Source organism: Armigeres subalbatus, chromosome 2, assembly GCF_024139115.2.
Source record: "Armigeres subalbatus isolate Guangzhou_Male chromosome 2, GZ_Asu_2, whole genome shotgun sequence".
In the NCBI taxonomy this organism is placed as follows: Eukaryota; Metazoa; Arthropoda; class Insecta; order Diptera; family Culicidae; genus Armigeres; species Armigeres subalbatus.
Genome location: NC_085140.1, coordinates 177,359,024 through 177,384,931, shown reverse-complemented (window position 1 = coordinate 177,384,931; position 25,908 = coordinate 177,359,024). Strand labels below are relative to the sequence as shown.

The window sequence follows — 25,908 nt, the reverse complement described above, 5'->3', positions numbered from 1 at the left end:
TCGTCACACGGAAAAGATATTTTTTTATGCTTCGTTTTGACTGTAAAATAGAAAAGAAATAATTAAATTTAAGCCCCCCTAGAATTTTACCTTAATTACGCCAATGGTTGAGATGCTGTTTGAACACTAGTTCAAAAGCAGGCCAAGTTGCAATTGGGGCGTGGAGCCATTGACGAAGAAGAAACAAAAGAGAACAAATATTATTTATAGGTGAAGTACGCTCCGTCATTTACATTTATTTCGTTACTACTTGGTGCTTGAACAAAGCAAATAGGATTTTTTTTTCTTTCAAACGAATCTTATTGCAAGTTTAGGAGAATTGATAAAAATATATTTTCGACAGTTCAATTAAATCTAGCTCTTTGGTTGAATCAGCCCGAATCTAGTAATGTTGCTTGATGTTGGCGTAGCTCTCGCCATGGGGATGGTGACCGTGTCCAACGCGCTGCACATGAGGCTGGAATCCTCCCTTGTGGTCCGAGCTATAGTCAACAATGCGGTGGGTTCCGTCAGCCTCATCCAGGGTGTACTGACCCTTCACGTGGTCCCCATCGCGATGCTCCCAGGCACTCTTGTGATCGTGGGTGTGTCCATCCTTGACTCCATACTCGAACTTGTACTGGGGATGGGTGTGATAGTCTTCATAGGCCGACACGATCGCGGCGAGGCAGGCAATCAGGGCAATGACCTATTTCGAAATAAGGAAGATTAGTGTTAAATTTGCTTGATTCTAAATGACGATCCTCCCAGTACCTTGAACATGATTTTTATGTTTTGTGTATAGAGATATCGTCTATAGTGCGATGTGGATGCAAAACTAAAACTGATGCCATGCTCGGTTTAGAGCAGAATATTTATACAAATTGATTGTCTTCTCTTTTGTGGAGTGTAATCTGTTTGTCCGCTTCATAAACAGTTCAGTCGATTTCATACCAGGCCAAGTGCCGTACGCTTTATTAATTGAAAGTATATTTGCATTTTTTACGCGCTGTGTTCGATTTTCTAGAGGCCTTGCCTAGAAACCTTTACACGGTGGAGTTAATCTTTAGTGTGGTTGGCTGAAACTTCCTAGATGGTGATTTTTTGGTTAGGAGGGAATGAATGAATTTGATTTGACTCATGTTATAGAATTGTTATCACATGGTCCATTTTTGCTTAAATATTGTAAAATAGGGTAAATCACTGCTTGGACCTATGGACCTTTGGAAGCCGTAGGTTTAAGATTGATAATTTTTAAAAAGTCTCCCATTTATCTCACATAATGCTCAATATTTTGCCACCATTTGTTTTACTCCTAATTGATCCAATTATAGAAAATAAAAATTTAGATTTCAAAATTTCGCTCTTCGTTGCAACACCATTGAGCTGGAGTAATTCTTTCCACTCTTACAAAACGGAATCATCAAATAAACACCTACCTGAAAATCGTCACAGTGCTAAAAAACACACACACTTTCATCTTTTCCGTTTGTTCGTATCACTAGAACTTATATAAGCATATTAAAGTACATTTGAAAATGTATTCTCAAGCCGAACAAAAAACCATCTCGGCCCAAGAACTTCTAGCCGCACCGTGCTGCCAAAAGGCCAGCAGTATGAAAATGATCCTTCATCGTTAATAGGAAAACTCTCGATTTCAAAAAGTGAAAAAAAGTATTGTTTTTAAGTGTTTGGAAGGAATTTTGATGAGTGCGTTACCACGAGCTCGCCCATCTCTACGGCGAATCCAGCCCAAGTAACATTTCAAGTTTTATTCCACTCTTGGAATGGTTTTCACGATCAAATTATAAGAACTAACAATAAAACCCATTATTACACGACAACCATCTGGTGACCTCTATAAGAGTAAGGTATGACCAAGTGGCCCTCTCTAGATGACCACTATAAACCTCTTATAAGCGTATTTGGAAACCCCTTTTAAACCACCCGCAGAAAAGGGAATTTGGCTGCGGCAGCTGTCAAAAATGTTGGTTTGAAAAAAAGAGAAACAAAATTACGGAAAAATAATAACAAAATGGACTGATGATGCAAATTATGATGAGGATGTAATATTTATTCAGGTTTGTTCAGGTTATTCAGACTTGCAATATACTATCGTTAAAATAAGTTGCGCTTTCAATTTTATGGTGAAAGCTAGGTAAAGAATAAGACTCTATACCACGCGCCGGCAAAATAATGTAGTTCAGTGCAATAAATTGAAATCAATTATAATATCAACATCGCAAATATCCACTTAATCTGTAGATTTTTCACCCTGATATATTTCCAATTCTAATAATTTACCAGGAGAAGTGTTCTACGCGACGAAAATATTATCTAATTATGGATTTCAGTGATAAATTTCACTGACTTGAAAATGCTTCTTCTTTTCCAATATGGCCATCATGAATTCCGATCAGAAAAGTGTTGTTCTTATTTTAAACCCTTATAAACTCTTTGCAATGCAAATATCCTTATTGCGGTTTCTCATTTGACCACATTACGACCAAAAATTATGGCTTTTATCGAGCTTTGAAAACATGACTTATTGCGCTCTTCATCACAAGCGTAGAACAGCTCATAAAATCAAATGGCATTTGACGTTTGAAGCTTTTTCAGCAGATTTATGAGAGGTTTATTGATAGTAATAAGAGTGCCAATAAAACTGAGCAACTAGCCATGGTAATTGCTATCATAAATCCGCTATAAGAATTAAATAAATCCAACAAGCTTGGGAATTGTTACTTGGGCAGTATCCAGAAGGTAGCTACAGCCGGAAGGGTACGATGGGCAGGGCATGTTGCAAGAATGCCGGACAGCAATCCTGCAAAGATGGTGTTCGCTTACGATCCATCAGGTACGAGACGGCGTGGAGCGCAGCGAACAAGGTGGGCAAACCAGGGGTGGCATTGTGCATCTCGATTCGAACGTAATTCTATCGAGTCGAACATGTTTGGCATTACGGGTTTCGATTCGATCTCGAAAACGACTCAGCGTTCGAGTATGATCGAGGAGGTACAAGAATAACGAGATGTTTTGGCATTATGGATGCTCGATAGCACACTGAAAAACGACTCAAGTCGAATGAAAAACACTCGTCACCTTTTTAGCTTTCGAATGTTGTTCGAGAGTCATTTCTTTCTGAAAGTTTTTAATTATAATTTGTTATTATTTGTTATAAATGTTTTATTATTGTTTCTTGAGGAAAACAATGTCATAAGTATACCTACTTTTACAGTTCCCTGACAATATGCAATCTCTAATTATCCCGAAATCCGCGTAAAAACGACTTCAACTAAAATCGATTTTTCGAAGTTTTCACGTATTTCTTGACGATTTCGATAAACCGCGTGAAAAATCCATGAGGAAAATCTGCGTAAAAATAAATGAGCTAAATAAAAAAAACGCGCATGAGATGACTCAAGTGCATTTAATTAAAACACATAGAAACATCAAAGTAATTTATTATCGAATCCTTCTTTAGCTTTAAATTATTTAGCGCAAAATTGGATCTGTGGCATAAATTCGAATAAACATAAAACTTATAATTTGTGTCGTAACAATATCTCAATTTACAAAACATGTCGTATCGGCATGTTTGGTATCGGCATGGTTGCAACTGCTCAATAAATTATATTGCTTTTTAAAGTCATCGAGCACAATTTGCTTGTTTATAAATTAACTGTCAATTCATGCCATGAGGGATGCCTTTCCAACAGGCAACATACTACACGCAGATGAAATTACTCTTATTCTCTCTGTTTACTCACATTTGCCATGCGCTGAAGGTTGTCTCTCCTGCAGGCGGCATACTAAACACGGAGACAGCTATCTCTTATTCTCTCTGTTTACATTCCGTTTGACAGAACATACTCGATTGAACTAGTACAACACCATTCGAAATCTTGTACTGCGACTCAATGAAGTCGAACGAAATACATAATGCCGCAATTTTTTCGAAACGAATCGAAAAACTTACGAATCGAGTGATTCGATTCGAGATGCGCAATGTCACCCCAGGACTTGGCGAGCGTGAGGCGCTTCGAGGATGGCGAGATGCGACCTCGAACCGTGTTTTGTGGCGTCAAATTGTTGATTCAGTGTTATCTGTTTATATGTAAACTAAATAAAGGAAATGAATGACCTTTAGCGTTAATGAGACTATGAGTTACTTCATGAAAAAAATCAATGAAAATTCAGGTGATATTTAAAAAGCTGTGAAAAATCAGGTGAACCAGGAAATTAAAGAATACCAACCGTGTAAAAAAATTGGGTGTAATACCATCTGGAATCTTGTTGTCGTCAAACGTGCATATTTTTATTTACGTCGCATTTTCTACCATCCCGAGAGAGAATGAGAGATCAAGATGTTGAGAGATTGAGTAAAAATCGCTTATGAAGTATGCCGGAATAGCAATCGCTGTGACTGAAATACGTGATACACCTCATTAATTTAAATCACATAAAAGCTTTTTCAAACGATGTTTAGCAAAAATAGTTCTTTTTTAGCAAAACTGAAACCCGCTGCAGCATTACACGGCCCACAAAATTCAGGAAAAGTTGCTTCCTGTCATAAATATCATTTATTATTATTATCGTCTTTATTAAAGAGGTTTTCAGCCCTTGGCTGGCTCACCTCTGGCTAAATATCATTTAAATAATGCAGTCGTACGCATGTTAGGCCGGGAATGGTGTAAGAAACCCTATGTCTTTCTTTTATGGCTCTGTGTGTCTTTTCGGAATTTTATTGTCGTGGAAGAAGTTAAGGAAGCACTGAGCAACAGCAAGTGTAAGTTGGCTCTGCTCTGTGACAATGTTTGGAATGTTGCGTTTCTGGATCCATTTTTTACATAACCTCTGTAAATAGACAAAATGGAAGTTGTAACAATTGGGTCCTAAAGCCCTACATCCTTTACGGTTGCAAACGATAGTGCAGCGGTCAAGTATACATGAACCGATGTTATATAAATTATGATAACAGTCTAAGTCAGTAAAACTGATATTTTTGTGTTTAAGACTTTTAAGACATGTTTTGGACTAATCGACGTCTGTTGTTGAAAAGGCAACATATCAGAATGAATCATCCCCAAATGTCAGGCCCATATAAATATTAACTGTCAAAGGTTGAGTCCAGTGCCCTGCGGTGCTCAATGAGCTTCATTTGGGTTCCTCTACCTCGTCGAGTCATTCAGCCAGCACTACTCAGATAGTCCCTATCGGTGAATCATCCCTATTCCGATGGATTAGGATTTGTAATCGTCGACCCGTTGCTACGGGTGACGAGGTCGTTCCAAAGATTCCTTGTGTAACTAACTTCGGGTTTTTTTGTTCTCCAACGATTTGAAGCAGTTGTGATCTTACGCTATTCTCATCTACCGTGGGGCATCGAAAACCGTACACTTAAGCACCTTAGCATATGAAATAGTCATTAGAAAATAGGAATCGAATGTTAATAAAACGTTTCCCGAGCAAAGGCAGATAACTGAAATGATATCAAACTGATAACACGATTAGTTATCTTTATTATCATTTTGATATTTAGTTATCAATCATGTGATTAACTGATAACTGAATAATAACAAATTTTATTATCAATACAAATTTTCTTCTGAATTGCGCGTCGTTCAGAAATGGGGCTAAGCATTCTACCCTTGCCAACATACTACTTCTGTTAAATGTAGCCGGCCTATGCTATGAATATTGTGACAAGAACTGTTTCCAAACACTGAACTGAAATTTTCGTCTAAGCAGAGAGTGATTTTCCCCGTTACCCTCGATATATCTATTGATTTGTTTATTTCTCTGTCAACAAAGGGATTTACACAAGAGTTGAAATTTTCTTATTTGTTTTATGCTATGCTTATTAACTTTACTTTCATTTCAGGTGTCGTTGAATAATGAAATATGTATCTGAGAACCAATTAAGCGTTGAAGTTTATTAAGTACTTAAAATGGCCTTGCAGCTCCCGGAACATATGATCCAAGGGCTAGATTAGTCGATCTAGCAATGGGCTCAACTATTGACAGTTTAAACCTAGGTTTGGACGCAAAAGACAAACCAGAGCTAGATCATCTGCAGCCAAACCTTCAATAGTCGATGTTGAAAGGACGGGGAATATTGAGATGTGAAATAGAAAATCCTTTGGAAGGTGTTTTGTCACAGTAACCCAAAAAATATGTTTTAACTAGATAGATTAACTGATAGATTTGACTTTATATAAATAAAAACTACTTGAGGTTGATTTGACTAGCGAGAGGATTCACTCATGGCCGGATTGAGGAAGGAGGGGGGGGCTTTGAGTCATGACCCCGGGCCCTCACATAACCGTATGTACCAAAATCAACCTTTTTCGTACATATGGGAGCTCCCGAAAACTGTCGACCCCGACCCTGGATTCGCCAAATGGCAAAATTTTTCACGGATTAATTCTTGCTGGTGTTGCTGTTTATATATGCATATGAAAACATGAAACGTTTCACTGCGAATTACAAGGTTGTGGTTTAGTTAGAATAAAACTAGAACCGAAATCGATCTACAGCATGGCGCTGCTAGTAACCTAATGATTGACAATTAGAGAGAAAAACTAACCTAAGCCTATTATTTGGCCTATTATGTATAAACCTATTATACTGGAAAAAATCAATAAAAGTACGATAAACCGTATTTATTCTAATTGATTGCTGGTTCGCTATTTTGAATTAAATTCGGTTATCATTTTTGTTATGTTGACTGGTAATTCAACCAAAATGATAACAATTCTAGTTATCAATATAACTGGATAATAAAGTTTGTTATTAATAAGTTATTCTGCTCTCAACTCTGTACAGCTGACTGTTATTTACATAAAATGGTCATATGGCATCATGATTTGATTATAAATAGTTTTCAGTAAATGCAAGATTGTAGAAAGCGTATTGCTCTTCTCTTCTGCTCCTCAAGAAAGCGTAATTGGGTGAGTTCCTAGAGACGACGCCGTCCAATCACTCGATTCGAGTTCGAATCCCAGTGAATGACAACATTTTTTTTTCAATGCGTAACGAAGTCGGCAAAGAAGATTCAACTATTTTGGTCGATAAAACAGTGATGGCTGATAACTAAATAAAAACTAAATTAGTTATTTGAGTAAATAACATGTATAACAAAATGTGTTATCAATTTGGTATCAGTGATAACTTAATTTGTTTTCATGTAGTTATTTCACGAATAAAATTCTGGTATCATTTTTGTTATGTTGGCTGTTAAGTCAGCCAAAATGATAACAAGTTCAGTTATCAATATGTCCGATAACCGGATAACGGAATTTGTTATCAATTAGTTATTTATTTGTGCTCGGGTTGTCATTGACATAGACGCATGAAGGCTTTTACTTTTGAAGTGTTTCACATTTACTTATTTAAAACGACGAAAAACATGATTAAATCAACTACTCCTGACTCAAAACCCGTCCACCGTGGACGGGTTTCGAATCAAAGGATCAAAATCCGTACAGCTATTTCATAACTAAAAATGTAATTTGAAACATTCTGATTGACTAAACTACCACTGTAAATAGTTCGATACGCACCTTGAGAAGCGATCCCTTCGATTTGTATTCCGCTTATCTTATGTAATGATTTGCAATTAGCAATTAAAACACAGTTACTTTTGGTTCGGAGACGAGCCAGCCTCGGGCTGAAAGTCTCCTTAATAAAGACACAAAAAAAAAAAACAGTTACTTTTGGTGCAATTATGCTCTACCCGAAAACAAAATGGCGGCACAAACTCCACATTTGGTGGGTAGAGATTTGTTTTTGATTTTTGTTGTTTTAATTTCAAAGCCTTCTTTCCAATTCTATGCCCTAAAAGCTTACTGTCAATTATCTTAACAGGATAAGATTAATTATTCCTACATTAATTACCTTTAACCTCCTTTAATTTATTGATATCTCATGAGGTGGACGGATTTCGGTGCTGTACGGATTTCGGTCCCGCACGGTAGTCCCCGGTGGTAGACAACGCGATTCCGAGTAGACGAATCCTTAGTCTTTGGCTATAATGCTTTGAACCAGCCCTTTTGACACATGATGTGTTCAACAATTTTTTTATAGTTGGATCCGAGAATGGATCTTAGTAGTCTATGAGGACGTGCACCAAATGAACACAATTACGTTTGAGTGGTGCGCTGTTTACTAAAACTGAAAAACTTTTCATGCATCGAGTTCATTCAAAATAAATTTCGGCATCGCTCGAACATCAAATAATGAACCCAAGATGAATACACCACTAGGTGTTCCAATCTGCCAAATTCACGATTCAACCATCTTGGATTTTAGTATGGGAGAGAAAGCACTGAAAATGAATTTTTCACCCCCGCCTTCTTCTCTTTCACAAACTTGGCAGATTGGAGCACCTAGTACTGTATTCATCTTGAATGAATCTATGCACTGCCCCATAATTCGTTGGAGCTGTGAAAACTGTCTTTTATCTGCAATTTCAAACATGTTTTCGAAAAGTGGTTTGAATCTGCTGTAATTTCTTATTCATACACGTAACGTTACAAATAATTTTACTTTTCAGATGTCAAGAAGAACATGCGCGTTGGCTGCGGCGACGTATTTTTTTTTAAATTCAAGATCTTCATGTCTATTTTGTTCATTTGACAAACCTGAACCATTTGAAAAATTATAATTATTTCAGATTTGAATAAAATGAATACCAGATCATCGCTTCTCCTGCATGTTCCGATGGGTCTAGTCTCAGTCTAAGCTTCCGGGTAATTGGAAAGCACTGAAACCAATGGTGGAACAAATACTCTGTACTTTTATAGTTATGTCCAATATAGCCAAAATGCAAATGCTTAACTTTATTACAAAAACCGTTGTTGAATCTTATCAAATTGAATAAAGATGAAAGGGTGATCCCAAGTTCACGCTGAATAGAATTGTTATTATTTAGGCGTTATATAAATATTCCGCTGCACCAAATTGAGCGGACAACGTTGATTTACATTTATAAAATAAAAGTCAACTAAGGGGTGATCCATGTACCACGTGAACAATTTTGAGGGGAGAGGGGGTTTGGCAAATGACTATGGTCCATACATATTTTTGAAATTTTTCATGAGCAATTGTGCACGTGCACGAGGAGTATCTAAAACTGACCAAAACCTGTCCTCGTGGTATATTGACAGCCCCTAAAGGAATGCAATGCTTGCATAAAGAATCTCATATTAGATTGAACATTTTTAATACAGAAAATATTACAGTTCTGTGAGCAGTCTAGTCCATGGATAATTTAATATAATATTCAAATAATATCTGTACACAGCATATGTCAAATTTGATTCACCCCTTGTTAATTTATGGCTAGCGTAAAAAGCTGGATAGGACGTCAATTTTAAAATACTTATTAAAACACATTAACTATTGAGAAATCGACTGTATATTTTTATTTCGATTTTAAGGACGGCTACGCAGTCTTGAATTATTGAAACAAAATGTATATTTATCCGACGTTTCGACACGGGGATGGTGTCTTAATCAGGGGAAACTATAATTGATTGGGTACCTTAAAATCTAAAAAAAAAGTTTAAACACATTTTACACAAAAATAGTTTGATTTTGTAGGCTTAGCAATTTGATTTACTTTCAGATTATCGGCACGAAAGTTGAATTATTTTGATTAAAGAACATGTGTTGATACAAAGTCGTTAGACTAGATGTAGTTTTCAAAAATTTTAACCCAACGTATTTAAAAGTTTTAAGTATATCACTGATAATAATATTTTAAAAGTATTTCGAAATACACCCCATTCTTTTTTTACACGGGGGATGCGTTTCGTGTAAAAAAAGTTTTCAGTTCAAAATTAGAAAATCCGTGTAAAAAAAGTTTTATGATTTCTCGACGAATCATGGAAAATGGAGTAACTTTGCAAAAAAATTGTATGGGATTTTTTTACACGGTCGTGTAAAAAAAATCCGTGTAAAAACAGAATCGGGTGTATACTTCTAATCTTTACCATGTCAAAATACAGTGATTTTACACACCCTTCCATTTCCACGAGATGGCAGCAGAGCGACTATGGCAAGGTGAATGGATGTACTACAGTTTTCGAGCGTTGAAGATTGTGTTCAACGCTGTTATTCAGACTGGCCCACCGTCCCGCAGTATTGAAACCGTCACGCTTGTCGGCAGCTTGCGTTTTCTTGAACACATATTCGAGCTGTTTATCATTATCCTCGATAGTGTCGCTATCGTACTGGCAAGTGTAGTCGACATGCCTATTCGTGTAGTGTGGTTGACATGACATGACATGACATTAAATACGACCGACCGATGGACTCTCTTTACATGATTATAGTTACGTCGTAGCCGAATCCCACTAGCTTGACTCTTGGTGGTAGCTTCAACCTCAGCACACCATAGTACATCACGTTCCACAGCAATAAACCCAGGATTGATTCCTGCAGGACACCTGCCGCTATGGGATCGCTAGCCAAGCCTTCCTTCCATCCAAATATCGTAGATCAGTTTTTGATACTGAAAGCAGCATTCCAGAATCTTGAACAACCCTACCAGTATTCCGATTTGAAGTAGCGAGTTCGTCATCTCCGCCCAACAAGCACTGTATAAGGTAGTGGATACCTGAAGCGTTATCACCGTACAGTAGCAGATACCGTGACCTCCGCAGTGGTAACTACCAATAAAATGGTGCCCTGTGTAGACCTTCCTCTCTGAAAGCCGACTTGGTCGCTCGGCAATCCTCTTATCTTTTCCTCATACAATGACAACCTATTCCGAAAAAAAACCTCTCCAGTCCCTACCGTATCTATCAGGTAGATTGAAATGCACGCCAAGGGGTCTCCTGGTGTCTTTCCAGGTTTTGGTAACAGGTCTTATTGCTGCCTCAATCATTTATCCGGTAATGTAGACTCGTGCAGGCACCGCAATGTAATCCTTTTCTCTTGTGAACTGTTAAAGTCGCCACTTTCAGGAAACGTAGCAGCTTCAGCAGGTATACCCAGAGTGTATTATATAGAGTTGTACAAAGAGTTAAGCCAAATGTACCTTTTGTTTCCATAAGCAAAAAACATCCATGAAATGTACAGGGGTTAGACAAAAAGATTATTAAAGATACATTATGGTAACCGTAAGACTCTCAGGCCAATTTGTAACAGATTCAGGGTGTTCTACGAAAGTGACATTTGTTCAGGGTGTATGGCCAATCCCGATTTTACGAAAATGGCCATATCTTTGCGTATACCAAACGAATTTTCGATCTGCAGCCAGCATTAGTCAGCATATTAGTTCTAGTTTCCAGGGAGAGTTTAAAACATGATGGCAGTAAACGTAAGATAAAACGACAAGCAGAAGAAAAAATGCATTTTTAACATATCCTCGGAAAACCCGGAACATCTCCTGTGGCCAAGGGCCAATCTAAGGTTTTGCATGAGGCAGTAAACTAGTATACAGTACAATAGAAGAGTTTGCGCGTCCGAAGGTCCCGGTTTCATCGAAATCGGATTATTCTACGCAAAGTTATGCTGATTTGAACTTCGACAAAATTTTGCCTATCTCAACCTTTTTGTCTAACCCCTGTATTAGGGTGGCTCAAATTAGTATGGGAAAAACTTTTTTCAATTTTTTTGATGGGCCGCCTTCTTATTCGGTTCTATTTGATGCCCTTATGCTCTGGACAAAATTTCAGCCAAATCGGTCAACGTTTGGGCGGTGCTAAACTCGTTGGAAGTTTATATGGAAAAATGTATGCAGAAACATCCAAAAACAGTGATTTGCAGTGGACGGCACAATTTACGATCAAGAACCATGATACTCATTCAGATCTTGGAGAATTTAATACAGAATGTTATGCAGAAAACCGCGAGAAGATTAGAGTTTGCCCGGCTAAGTTATTAGCATTTCTCTGAAGTGGGGTTTGAGCAAATTTCGTTTCTTTAACCTTTGAAAAGAAATAAATTCACCCCTACAACACTCCAGTAAAATGCTAATATCTTTGCCTAACAAACTCTAATCTTCTCGCGGTTTTCAGCATAACATTCTGTATTTAATTCTACAAGAACTGAATGAGTATCATGGTTCTTGATCGTTAATTGTGCCGTCCAACTGCAAATCACTGTTTTTGGATGTTTCTGCATACATTTTTCCATATAAACTTCCAACGAGTTTAGCACCGCCCAAACGTTGACCGATTTGGCTGAAATTTTGTCCTGAGCATCAGGGCATCAAATAGAACCGAAAAAGAGGGCAGCCCATCAAAAAATTTGAAAAAGTGTTTTTTGAGCCACCCTACCCTGTATGTAGAGGAACTATTCCGATCTTCATCACACTGAACATATTATCTCATCGTGAAACAAAGAAATGCAGCACCAATTTCGTCGTTTTTTGTCAACATGCGTGCTCACTGCTGAAAAATCACAAAAGAAAGAAACAAATCAAATTGCTTCCCATTTCTTTGTTTTTGATGGGATGAATATCGGAGCCATGAGATGAACTCCGGGAGCAGTTCCCCTGTATTATTACAATTTATTTGGGAATCGTTCTTTTTGATATTGGAGGAACAAATATTCAAGTTTCACTACAAAGTAAAGAATGTATTTTGTCCAACTGACTAAAACAATCATTTGACTGTGAACTGCCCAAACTACAGCCACAAAAATACGGTTCACTGACGGCTTCGAGTTCGCGCAAAACTAGGAAAAAAATCTCCCCCACGATCGAACAACAATAATCGATCATCAGCATGGCATCGAACAGCCCCTCTGGCTGGCCAGATATGAATGTGCAACATGCATTACTAGCGCGTTAAGACTTGACAAATAGTCGAGTGAAATTTTCGATCGAAAGTGTGTGGTCATACCTGTTTCAAGAATGGTAAACAAGCCGCTAGTATGGCACACCGATTAGTATAAATATTCTGTGGCGATACCAGCCAGCTATCAGTTCAGTTTGATCGTTCAATCAGAACAACATTAACCCAGCCCCAATCAAAAATGTTCAAGGTATGTATGGAAACAGCTGTTTTCCAACTACGCTACAAGCGGCAATTAATTAATAAAGCCATTACATACTTTACAGCTCATTGCTCTGCTTGCCTGCCTGGTCGTCGTGGTGTCGGCCATTGAGGATTACCACAGCCATCCCAAGTACAAGTTCGAGTATGGCGTTAAGGACCCGCATACCCACGATCATAAGAGCGCCTGGGAACACCGCGACGGGGACCACGTTAAGGGACAGTACACCCTGGATGAATCCGATGGAACGCACCGCATCGTTGATTACAGCTCCGATCACAAGACTGGCTTCCAGCCTCATGTGCAGCGCAAGGGACACGCCCACCATCCTCATGGTGAAAGCTATGCCAACATTCATCAACACTACTAATTTGATTCGATCTCATACCAAAGAACTAGTTAGACTTTCGTTAGTAAAAATATAGGCCAAATTTTATCAGATTAATTGGCTCGTGAACTTACGTCACATATCACATGCACAAAGTCTCACAAAAGGAGAATATGTACGAGAACAGGTGCTTTATAGCAACAGGTAAAGGCGAGTGTATGGATTATATCAATATGCCATGGATTCACCGTTTACGAAAAAAAGCAATTATTGTTTTTTTTTTCGGAAACATCCTTATTATATTTTACCCTACGATAAATGAAAAGCTGTCACTGGCATTACACTTCTACATCTTATAAGTACACAAGTACAATTCGAGATCCAATTTTCAACTTGAGTTTCGTTGACCGCATACGGTTACGGTTCCGTTAGTGCTGGTACAGCTGCACTAACATGGACACATAATTAAAAAATGCATTTACATCCTGTATGTGTAACTGCAGGGATTTTGTAACTTCGCTGACAACATCAGAGCCGGATGGGTCCACGGTTTACAATTCAATCTGCAGAGAAAAATGAGCCATTACTTTAAGTGCCGTAAGCAACAAAGTTGAGTAAGCGCTAAGCTGTTTTAGGAAAAGGCTGTTCCACACACAAGCTAATTAGAACGGAAAAAGAAATATACTTCAAAATGATAGATTTTATTTTTATAATTTATTGTTATGTTTGCATTCATTAATCAGCTTTTTACTTTTTGTGTTTCTGTCACAATCCTACATAACGTTCAATCGCATAACGCCGCAGCGGTTGGGATTAAATGCCTACAAGGAATAGGAAAAATTAAGACCTAGGATACACCCACATTTGACCGCACAAGAATCTCTCGTCGATTACAGCACTCCTGCGGATACATCCGAAGGAACATGATCTCAACATACATCCTGGTTTCTTTCCACGTAACCAGTACAACTCGACTGGTACATCGAACACATAGCCCCTACCTTCCACCGTATCAGATCAACCCTTGGGTTTTTTCCGACTACCACACTTCCACAACTTCTGTCTCCAGTGGAGCTTCTGGAATAAACGCACGACAGCCCGCAGTCAAATCAGGGAACCACATCGGTTTGGACGGACCTAAGCAACCTAAAGGGTAATCTCGGACCCACAATTTGAGACGTTTGGACTTTTCATGATTTCCCCCAAGGCTGTAAGTGACCGGGCAATACGACTATTGATTTCAATAAGGTCTTTCTCCTAGTTGTTTCTTGCAGCACTGCAAGTTTGAAAATGCTGCCATCGAAAACTTCAATGAATTTATCCAGATGAATAACAGCGTTCTGATTTTACATTGTGTTCGTCGGATACCAGGCGTTCTGATTTATCTAGTTGACTGTCCGGTAATCATAGGATGCTGTCAATTTAACACAAGTTGCGGTCAATTTAATACAAGTTTTCGGAAGTATCTCCGTGCTAAGCCTACCATTTGACCAGAGGAAATTAGGAGGTAGATTGGCAACTTTTGGAGAACGGTCGTCGCATTTAGCCTATTTTAGCATCTCCGGAGAGCAGCGCATTGAATGACAACAGGTCCGCCTTCAAGACCATCAACGGTCTTCGGAAAATCGTTGTAATTAAATGTTCAAATGGCTAAAGCTCAGTCGTTTTTAACCAATTTTCTCAGGTTTTTCACCAATCTCTAAACCATCTCTTCTAGTTTCTGGGCATCACAAAATATTTTGTCTAGGAGTGTTCAATTGTTTGCAAGAGCTGTGGGAGTAAAGCAACGGATTTAGATGCAATGCAATTGAAAATGCAATTTTGGTGATATCCTCCGAGCATTTGTCTTTAATTCACGTTTCAATTCCTTGCATAAGAGTTGTTTCGTGATCTCCAAATCGTGCTTTAGTTTGAATAAAATGGTCTACCGAAAAACCGCAGCTACCATTATGGCCTTAGCTTCAACGTTAAAACATTTATGTCCTTAAAGTATGTGCCTTTCACTTGCAACTCAAAACCAGGCATATGCAATGCTATTGTTCTGGTTCTGTTTTAATCAAATGGTCTACCGAATCTCCTACCACTGCTTTCAATATTACCTCAGCCTCAGCATGAAGCTAATTATCTCCTCCAAATATATATTTTTCACTAGCAGTCGAACAAGGGATCTTTTGAGATCCTCGAATTGCCCTAGAGCTTGAATAAAATGGTCTACCGAACAAACCATGACTTCCGTACTGCCCCTAGCAACGATATCAACGCAATTGTTCCGTCCAGGACAAAGGTGTGAGAACAGTCTAAAATACCGAAACTTAACTGCACTAGAAGCACAGATAAACATACATCACACATTGAACATTTACTCATCAAATTCATCGTTGTTCAAACACTAACGACATCTGTTGATTTCAGTTAGTTGAGCAAATCGCGAACCAGATGGCGGTAGTGAGCAAACGTCAAACTCGAGCAAAAACGATGCGCGCGCCACGATTGATCGATTGGTCAACTAATTATTTTTTGAAATAACCAGTAAATCAGTGCGCGATGGAAATTTGACGAGTGTTATGCAACGTACACACCAGTCAAGCAGTTCGACGAACATTGACTCCGCCCCTACGAAAACGCTTCGGTTGCTGCTTTGTTTGAACGTGTGTGAAGTTGTTCGATCAACCATTTGACAGTTGGCGGCTCGGTTGGAAAAAATTAAAACGTTTTGATTTTGGTTTGAGTTGTCGGGGGTGGAGTCAAGGTTCGCCGAACATGTTTGAACATTTGTATTGAAGTTGCACAAACCCCCATATATTTGTTGATGGTTGGTGCTCAAGTTGGCGCTACGGTCGTTCGTGTGTGATATTGTTGGTCGAATAAATTGATTGTTCGTGCCGCTGTTGGTAAAACTTAATGGATGTTTGAATAAACGAGAGGTGGAGTCAATGTTGGTCAAACTGCTTGACCGTGTGTACGTTCCATTATGTCTGTCTGTGCTAGAAGTCTCTACAACCCTTTGAAACTATTTGGATGCGACAAACTATATCGACGCGACATCATCGTAGGATGTGACATCACCACACGATGTGACTTCGATGCGACAATAAATCTAAAGGAATCTACACGAAATATCTAGGAACAATCAAAATGAGTATAATTTTACCATTCGCGACGCGAATATAATCGATAACCGTATTAACAATAGCATTAGCATTGAGCAATTTGCACAAATTCGTAGGTGGTACATGCCTGGAATATTGTATGAGAGTAGCATCATTATCATCAGTTACCACAGATGTTGATTTGGGACTAATCACTATCTCTTAGATGGAAGCAATGCACTCTCCAATAGTCGAGATCTGTCCTGGCCACGTCCTTACGAATGCTGAAGAAGGGGAAGGATGTTTAGTTTGAAACCTACTTAAGAAAGATGCAGAGAACTCTACGACCTCTCATAGGTGCCACGGGAGGTTTTGGATTTGTTAGTGTTGAAGGTTATAACAGTAGGAATCGTTTTGGTAGAACATGAAAAACAGAATGAACTAAGATAGAAATACAAAGTAGAAAAGGGACGAGCCGGGAATGGAACCCACGACCTCCTGTTTATAAGGCAGAAGCGGTAGTCACTAGACCACTGAGCTCTTCGCGAATCTAATCGATAACCGTATTGTAGTGAAAGGTGAATAAGTGAAGTAGTTAAGTAGGTAGTGCAAATTGGTGTTTTTCATAATTAATCCCAGTGTTATAGTCCACTTTCCAGAAGGGAATCGTCTCCTAAGTTTCAAGAGCATCATTTCATTCCAATGCTTGTTTTATACCTGCTCCCAACAGTCCGTTTTGGTACGAATCATTAGTCCTTCGAACCGGACATTGTACCTAGTAGGATACCTACCGGATCTCAACCGGAGATTATCATGTGAATCTATTTTTAACAACTGAAGTGCTCCCAAATATTAGTGTGAAAAAATGCCACGAGTGGAATATTAGCCGAATAAACATACTGCACCGGAAACTTCCACGCCTGTAAATGAAAACCCGCTAGTGAATCAGAACAATGGAGTGATCCAGAACCAAATATAGTTGCCGAATACTCCATCAAATCAAGAGAATCGTTCGGAGGATTCTCAATCATCGTTCCTTGGATTTGATTGGCAAGCTCAGGTGAGTACGAAGATTATGGAAAAACGTAATGGACCCATCCGTCAGCGCAACCAAATAGAGCAAAAGGTTGTACGCATTCAGATTACTTTGCGAGATCAAAGGCACATGAGCTTGGCCCAACTCAACGTCCCTAGCAGCACACATGCTTCACATAGGTTGCTGCAACTCATATGTGACCAGATTTCAAGTTGCTGCAACCATTTTTGTCTGACTTGTGCTGCTCGGGGTAATCAGTGGAAAGCTCACAGCAGCGTACACTGAGTTCAGCAAATCCCACAATGAGATTATGGCCTTGATGCCTGAAGCTGCTGAGGAAGAACAGAAAGTAATTTACACTGCGTTCGAGGATCGCTACGACAGTGCTTCAACTACAGTTCCAAAGAGGTGGCTTGTTCTGAATCGTAACTCCCAGACTGCCGTTGCCAAGCCTCAAGTAATTATCCAGCAGCAACCTCTTAAAGATCCAACTCCCACGTTCGACGGGAACTACGCTAACTGACCCAAGTTTAAGGCGATTGTCCAAGACCTCATGAAAAATTTTGCCGATTCCGACGCCATAAAATTGTACCATCTAGACAAGGCTCTAATCGGACCAGCTGCAGCTTCCTTCCCATATGTTGCCGTACTCGACAAAGCTGTTCGAGGATTGGAAATAAATATATTGAGAAGCTAATTTGTTTAGAAATTCATCCGCAAGGTGGCGCTACTGTATTTGAGAGATCAGTTTGGTTCGATATTTCGGGATTTATTGGTTTTGGAAAGTTGCTATCTTCTATAAAGTTGTTCGAGCATTGGAAACCAATATAAGGTACACTGGGGGAAGTGGAAAAAGGGGGTAAGTGTAAAAATCGACTCGAAGAATTGGAATTGTACATACTTTACAATTTTTACCACATCATAACATTATGCAAGAATAGACTTTGATGTTCAAACTAATACTATGTTGGAATTTGTATAATACATACACTAACACAGTTAACGCTTGAACTGTAATTTTAGGTTTTGTGAAAAGTTGATATTTGCATTCATAAATTCAATTCTTATTTGCACCAATTGTCCTTTTTTCAAGTGAATTTATATCACAGGTGACCATTTTAATACAATTGAACTAATCCCATTCAATTGGTAGTGGTTTGTACCAAGAAAGCAAATTATTCAAAGATTTTACACTTACCCCAGGTATCAAACACTACGGGGGAAGTGGATAATTTTCTAATTAAGCATTTTTTTTCTTACCTCCATGGTTTATTTCGATAGCTGTGAATCTTGATATGTTCCTTCTTTGTTATCATTGTGATTCCAGTGGTGATTGGACTAATATAAATGAGAAAATGCCTGATTAATCAACATATCGGTATTGATGCCTTTCACATGTTTTAAATATGAAAAAAATGTATAAGAAAGGTAAAAATGGCACTGATAGGTAAATATATTCTATAATTCACAATATTTTTTATTCATAACAAGTTTCACCGTTGAATGCAATTATTTTGCGAACAAATTGGTTAAGGACAAGTGCGTAAGAATAGTTGATAATTTTGTAGGTGCTTTGCGCACACACATACATACAAACACGCACATACAGACATCATCTCAATTCGTAAAAATAAGTTGATTGGTTTATAACCCTATAAGTTCCATTTTTCCTTTAAAAAGTTCATCTTTGGGGCGAACATATAGATTTTACGTACACTTAGTGTTCGAGAAGGCAAAACCAGCCCTCCCCTAGCTATTACTAGAATTCCTTGAGGATCTATTCCGTTAAAGTAATGAAATTATTCCACAAAAGATAGTCAGAGCAATTATCGTATTGATTTTAGTTATATGTAACTATTCATCACTATTGAAGGTCAAGGTAACATGGGTTTTCCACTTACCCCATCCCACTAGGGTAAGTGGAAAAACAACTCCTAATTTTAAAATGTATTTCCATAAATTTCCGGCGACCAAAATGGTATGAATTACCGCACAGTTAGTGCAAAATTGACTGTTTTTGATAGCCCATTTTGATTGAAAGCATTTAGATCAATTAAACTGGTTTTACACTAATTCAAACATGCACTATCGATTTTTCCTTTTCCACTTCCCCCAGTGTACCTTATTGAGAAACCGTTAAGTTCAGAATTTAGTCATAAGGCGACGCTAGTGTATATGAGAGATCAGTTTAGTTCGATGTTTCGGGATCTGTGAAATTTAGAAAATTGCCGTCATCAACAAAATTGTTCGAGGACTGGAAACCAATATTTTGAAAAATAGAATAATTTAAAATTCATCCGCAAGGAGGTGCTACTTCATATGAGATATCAGTTCCTCGGTATCTTGGGATCTGGGGGTTTTAGAAAATAGCCATTTTCTACAAAGTTGTTCGGGGATTGGAAACCAATATGTTGAAATATTGTGAAGTTTAAAATTCATTCGTAGAGTAGTGATAGTACATGTGAGACCACCAGTTTGATTATATAACCCCGGATCTGTGATATTAGAGAGAGGCCATCTTCTTCACAGCTGCTTGAAGATGAAAACCATTATTCTGAAAAACTGTTTAGTTTGGATTACATCCGCTGGGTGGTGATATATGGATCAACCAGTTTTGTTAGATGTCGCAGGATATTTAAAAGTGCCGTCATTTACATGCATTATGTTCAGAAATGTGTGTCATATAACTAACGTTTCTGCCTCATACACAGGATGCCTTGGGTTCGATCTCAGGCCCATTTCATTCGCCTACTTTGTATCTTTTTGTCTACTTCTCATGTTACAGCAATCGCTAGAACAGGAAATGGATTTCCGTAGCATTTCCATTTCAATCCTGTACCTTCAACTTGACTAGTCTAACAGTAACTGTTAGTATTGGAATTGCAGGAAAAACTTATTTCTTACATCCAATTAGAATTCCGTATTTTGCGTTCCTATCACATCCCAACAAAGTTTTTAAGCTGAAATAGCTTTTTTTTTTGGCCAAAAAAGACCAACATCTCTGGAATTTCTAATGTGGTTATTATCATCAATAACTACTATTTAGGTATTATTATGATAGAATTCATTATTCATTTGTTTGCATAGTACATATAGTTTTGGGCTCTTATTATACCTTTGGCGAAGGTGGAAAACTCTAAACAATATTTGATGGTAAAGAGCATTTACTAACTTCCTGGTCATTATCAGAAATGGTTTAGAAGAAAATCGTTGGTCTAGGACGAACTGTACAAAACGACCATTCACGGACTTCCAGATTTGCGGAAAGGCCGTCTGGTAGCCACCTACGGCCGTTGCAGAGTAAGAACTGTGAATTAACACTAAGACCACCATCAAAAATGTCTTAGAAAAATTGCGCTACTCTAGGACCATTCAAAATGACCATTTTACGGGATTTCCAAATTACTCGGAAGGCCGCCTGGTGGCCACGTGCAGTTATAGCTTATTAAGACTTTGAAATTTCTTCAAGATCACCGTCAGAAAAGGTTTAGAAAAAAAAAAAGCGCTGCTCTTGGAAAAACTTTCCAAAATCATCATTTCATCAGAGAATTTCATCCAAAATCACCGTCAGAAATGGCTTAGAAAAATTGCGCTGCTCTAGGACGAACTTCACAAAATTACCATTTTTACGGATGTCCCGGATTTTCCGGAAGGCCACCGGGTGGCCACTGCGGTCGTAGCAGAGTAGGAGCTGTGTATTTACTCGAATATCACCGTCAGAAATGGTTTACAAAAAATTGCGCTGCTCTAGGTCAAACTTTTCAAAATTACAATTTTTACGGACGTTCCGGATTATCCGGAAGGCCGTCTGGTGGCCACCTACGGCCATAGGTGAGTGAGAACTGCGAATTAACTCCAAGGTTATTGTCAGAAATGGTTTAGAAAAAATGCGCTGCTCTAGGACAAACTTTCCAAAACGACAATTTTTACGGACGTTCAGGATTATAAGGAAGGCCGTCCGATGGTCACCTACGGTTATAGCAGAATAAGAACTGTGGAATTTCTCTAAAATCACCATCAGAAATGGTTTAGAAAAAATTGCGCTGCTCTAGGACAAACTTCACAAAATGACCATTTTTACGGACGTTCCGGGTTTTCCGGAAGGCTGCCTGTGGTCACCTGCGGTCATAGCAGTGTGAGAAATGTGTTTTAGCTCAAACATCCCCATCAGAAATGGTTTAGAAAAAATTGCGCTGCCCGCGGACGAACTTTCCAGAACGACCATTTTTACGAACGTTCCGGGTTTTCCGGAAGGCCGCCTGGTGGCCACCTACGGTCATAGGTGAGTGAGAACTGCGAATCAACTCCAAGGTTATTATCAGAAATAATATAGAAAAAATCGCGTTACTTTAGGATGAATTGTTAATGAAATTAAATAATAATTCATTACTGGTCACTTTCCCCAGTGCTTTTTATTTAGCTATATTTACTCGAGTCTTCTATCGAATCACTTTTATTATCTTTTCAATTGATGAAGAACTAATTTTTTGAGGAATACATGGTGGTTTGGAGCAAATTGGTCAACTGACTAAAAAGTTATCTCATTTTTACTCAATGTGTTGTACTTTTTACAACGGTGCGAGTCCCGGAAGGTTAAGATAAAATACCCAGATTTATCCACCTAGCAGTGATTGTGCCTTTCTCGTAAATTATTCGACAACCACAATCAATCAAAAATATAATTGAAAACATGTTGTAAAAAATTGCAAGTTTGTTTTCACAAACGATGTGTAGAAAAGTCTTGTGTGAGTGTGTTATTATTTGTGCTTTTTCATTCAACGATAAAGATGGATGAAGCTTAAGAACATTATCATTGCAATTGAATTGGAGCGAGCTTTTTCGTTCAGTATATTTGCCATAATCTAAAGCAGTGATCCCCAAAGTGCGGCCCGCGGGCCGCATGCGGCCCTCCGAGCCTTTTCCTGCGGCCTGCGAAGGTTTTCTGAGAATACACCACATGTGGCCCATTGATAAGCATTATATGACAGGAAAAGCTTTAAATCTTTCCCAATATCTCGGTGAACTCGGGAACCTGCCAAGTTCACATTACTATGATGTTAAAGCAATATTCATATATCGTGAATAGTTTTATCTTTATAATTCATGAATTTACAATTGTTGTCGCCCCCGGTTATGATAATAGCAAATTTGTATTTAATCGCAGATTTAAAAAAACTCAAGATTGAACTACAGGTAAACATAATGTTGTCATACACTGCTCCGTAAGGAGAATGCTTTTATTTTTCACAAGTTATGTTTTCGAGAATTTTAATTGAAATTTGGTGGATTTCCTACAGAAACTACGTTGACTATCAACAGGGAATTCTGCTCAAAATACCATTCGAATTCCTTTCAGAATCGCAGACAGATTCTGTTCAGAACCTTCAATCGGATTCTGTTCAAAATCTCAAACATTCTAAACGGACTCTATTTAAAATTTCAATCAAATTTCGAAAACATTCTGCCCCGAATCTTGCCTCGATCGGATTCTGTTTAAAATTCTCATAGGGTTCTTTTCAGATTCCCGAAAGAATTCTTTCCAGAGTCTGAAACGGATTCTGTTTAGAATCCCAAACGGATTCTGTTTAGAATTCCAGATGGATGCTTAGAATCTCGGACGAATTTTGCTCATAATTACAAAAGAGTTTTTTTTTAAAGAACACCTCCGTTATAATAAACCTCGAGCATGAATAACATGAGTTAAAAATTAGAGAATCGGTTGCTATATGATCATTTGGGAAAACAGCATAGAATATTTTCTTCTGTTGGATACAAGATGCTATAGCAAAAAAAACATTTTTTTTCATGACAAGTCCACTACGGTACTATAGACTAAAAGTCAGCTATGGCGATAAAATCTGTTGATTAAAATGGCCTCAAAGTACATAATTTATTTGAAAAAGATTCACACGAATTAAATATTTTGTTCAAATATTCAATATTCTGTAAATATACTGCGGCCCGCTTCATCAGCTCAAAACTTCTGTGTGGCCCTTGATAGTAAGCATGCTGGGGATCACTGATATGAAGTGACCAGACGTCCCGGATTATGTGGGAATGTCCCGGATTCAGTCTACATGTCCCGCATTGCCATACTGTTTATCGGGACAAACGTTCCGCTTTCATGATGAATCTGTAAAGTCTGGAGAATCTATAAATCCATATCCGAATAATCAGAAGAAAAAGGATGTTTCAATGACGATTTGAATAATTTTAATAATCTAGCAAATTTACGTAAGTAGTAGAGAATTCAGGCATTCTGAAGGATCAACACAAGTTGAGTTGAATCTGAAGCATTTTAATCTTAGAGGATCTAGCGAATATGAGAATCATATGCATGTGTGTGTAGGGATTGAGACGGGTATTGATAATATAAATATAAACAGAATAAGAGGGCATATACATTGGACACGAGTGCCAGATGTGTGAGTGACAGATGAGCGGAGTCAGCTTCAGTTTTGTGATGTATTTCGCGGGAAGCAGTAGTGCTTCGGAGCTGCTGCGGATCGAGCAGCAGCTGGAGACGGCTGATTCGGATGCAGCCGTCTCCTGAGGACACGACAATGGCCAAGTCGCTACGTTATGATCAGTGGCGCTCCCGAAATTATACGCTCGGTCGCAAGTGAAAAAAAAATCGGAATCGCGAGTGCTTGTTTTGTTTGAAAAAAGAAAGTACACGGAAACGCAATATTATTAAAGTTTCGTTTGTGACATTTATGACACTGGGGAAAAATTTGTTTGCAAAAATAGAATATGTGACACCAAAGAAATTATTTTTCTTAAAAAGGTAAATTTCTCATTCGAGACAACCAGAAATTTTATTTGAATATATATTATTTGTATATCCCATGGGAGATATTTATGTGTGCGCTGATAAACTAAGTGGATTAAATCTATAGATTTCAAAGTGTGGATAATTAGGAGTGTGAACTAGACAATTATTTTCCGATAGGTAATCCCTGTTAGTGTTAACAATCATTCCCCCAAGAGGGTTATTCTGATAGGGTAAACAATCATTCCCCTGAGAGGGTACACAATAATTCCCCCGAGAGGGTAAACAATAATTCCCCCGAGAAGGTAAACAATAATTCCCCCGAGAGGGTAAACAATAATTCCCCCGAGAGGGTAAACAGTAAATCCCCCGAGAGGGTAAACAGTAATTCCCCCGAGAGGGTATCCCTGATAGGGTAAACAATCATTCCCCCGAGAGGGTACCAATGTATGAATATATAAGCAAATAGTTGCGTAGAATATTGTTGATGATTTGGTTTTGATTAAGATGCGAGATGTTCTAGAGCCTGGTAGGTTCTATCCGTGACTGAATTCCGAGATCAGTAGTTGATTTGAATTCAGTGTTAGCAAATGTAAACAAAGAGTTGCGTAGAATATTGTTGATGATTTGTTTCTGATTGCAAGATTGATGTTCTAGAGCATGGTAAGTTCTATCCATGACTGCATTCCGAAATCAGTGTTTGTCTTGAGTTCAGTTTTAGAAAATGTAAACAAAGAGTAGGAAAAAGTAAGCAAAGAGCAGTGTTGGTAAAATCATTCATAAAACTCAATCTTTGAGCGATCCCGCGTGAACTAACTCGTTTGCGATTTTAAAGGAATGCATCACGCCTTAATTTTTTCATGCTAAAACGGATCATTTCACTCATTTACCACAAAATCATTTCGCTCCAAAAAGTGTTAAAAAAACAATTTGGGTGCAATTTATTGTTTACACACGCAAGAGTATTCATTGTTCTGTGTATTGAACGTTAATTTACTGTTAATTTAAGAAGGAGAACAAAAGAAAACCTACGATGATTCAAATGGATGATTCAACTCAGCCATGATTTTTTAGGTGCTGAGTTGGGTGCGTTTCAACTCACGCTTGATTTGAATCGTTCGTGAGTTTTGAGATTTTGAGTTTTTCCCAACACTGGCAAAGAGTTGCGTAGAATGTTGTTAATGATATTTTTATTGATTTTGATGCAAGATTGATGTTCTACAGCCTGGTACGTTCTATCCATGACTGCATTCCAAGATCAGTGTTTGTCTTGAGTTCGGTGTTAGAAATGTAAACAAAGAGTAAGAAAAAGTAAGCAAAGAGTTGCGTATAATATTGTTAATGATTATTTTTAGATTTTGATGCAAGATTGATGTTCTAGAGCCTGGTACGTTCTACCCATGACTGCATTCCGATATCAGTGTTTGTCTTGAGTTCGTTGTTAGAAAATGTAAACAAACAGTAAAAAAAAAATAAGCAAAGAGTTGCGTATAATGTTGTTAATGATTGTTTTCTGATTTTGATGCAAGATTGATGTTCTAGAGCCTGGTAAGTTCTATCCATGACTGCATTCCGAGATCAGTGTTTGTCTTGAGTTCGGTGTTAGAAAATGCAAACAAACAGGAAAAAGAAAGAAAAGAGTTGCGTGTAATGTTGTTGATGATTGTTTTCTGATTTTGATGCAAGATTGATG

The 25,908-nt window shown here is 38.2% G+C and overlaps 2 protein-coding genes across 2 annotated transcripts in view; one reads left to right on the top strand and one right to left on the bottom strand.

The window, feature by feature from the left end:
- Positions 1-309: 309 nt before the first annotated feature.
- On the bottom strand, positions 310-867 carry LOC134211277 (cuticle protein 19-like). The gene is made up of 2 exons (XM_062687997.1): positions 754-867; positions 310-688 (listed from the first exon to the last, which is right to left on the bottom strand). The coding sequence occupies exons 1-2, from the start codon at positions 760-762 to the stop codon at positions 383-385; spliced, it is 315 nt and encodes a 104-aa protein (XP_062543981.1). The 5' UTR covers positions 763-867; the 3' UTR covers positions 310-382.
- A 12,062-nt stretch (positions 868-12,929) lies between these two features.
- The window catches only part of LOC134209395 (histidine-rich glycoprotein-like), a 28,674-nt gene continuing 15,695 nt past the window's right edge, over positions 12,930-25,908 (top strand). Inside the window, exons 1-2 of the mRNA XM_062685379.1 lie at positions 12,930-12,978; positions 13,055-13,357. Of these exons, the coding sequence (XP_062541363.1) occupies positions 12,970-12,978; positions 13,055-13,357 (312 nt within the window). The 5' untranslated portion in view covers positions 12,930-12,969. The remainder of the gene's footprint in view (positions 12,979-13,054; positions 13,358-25,908) is intronic.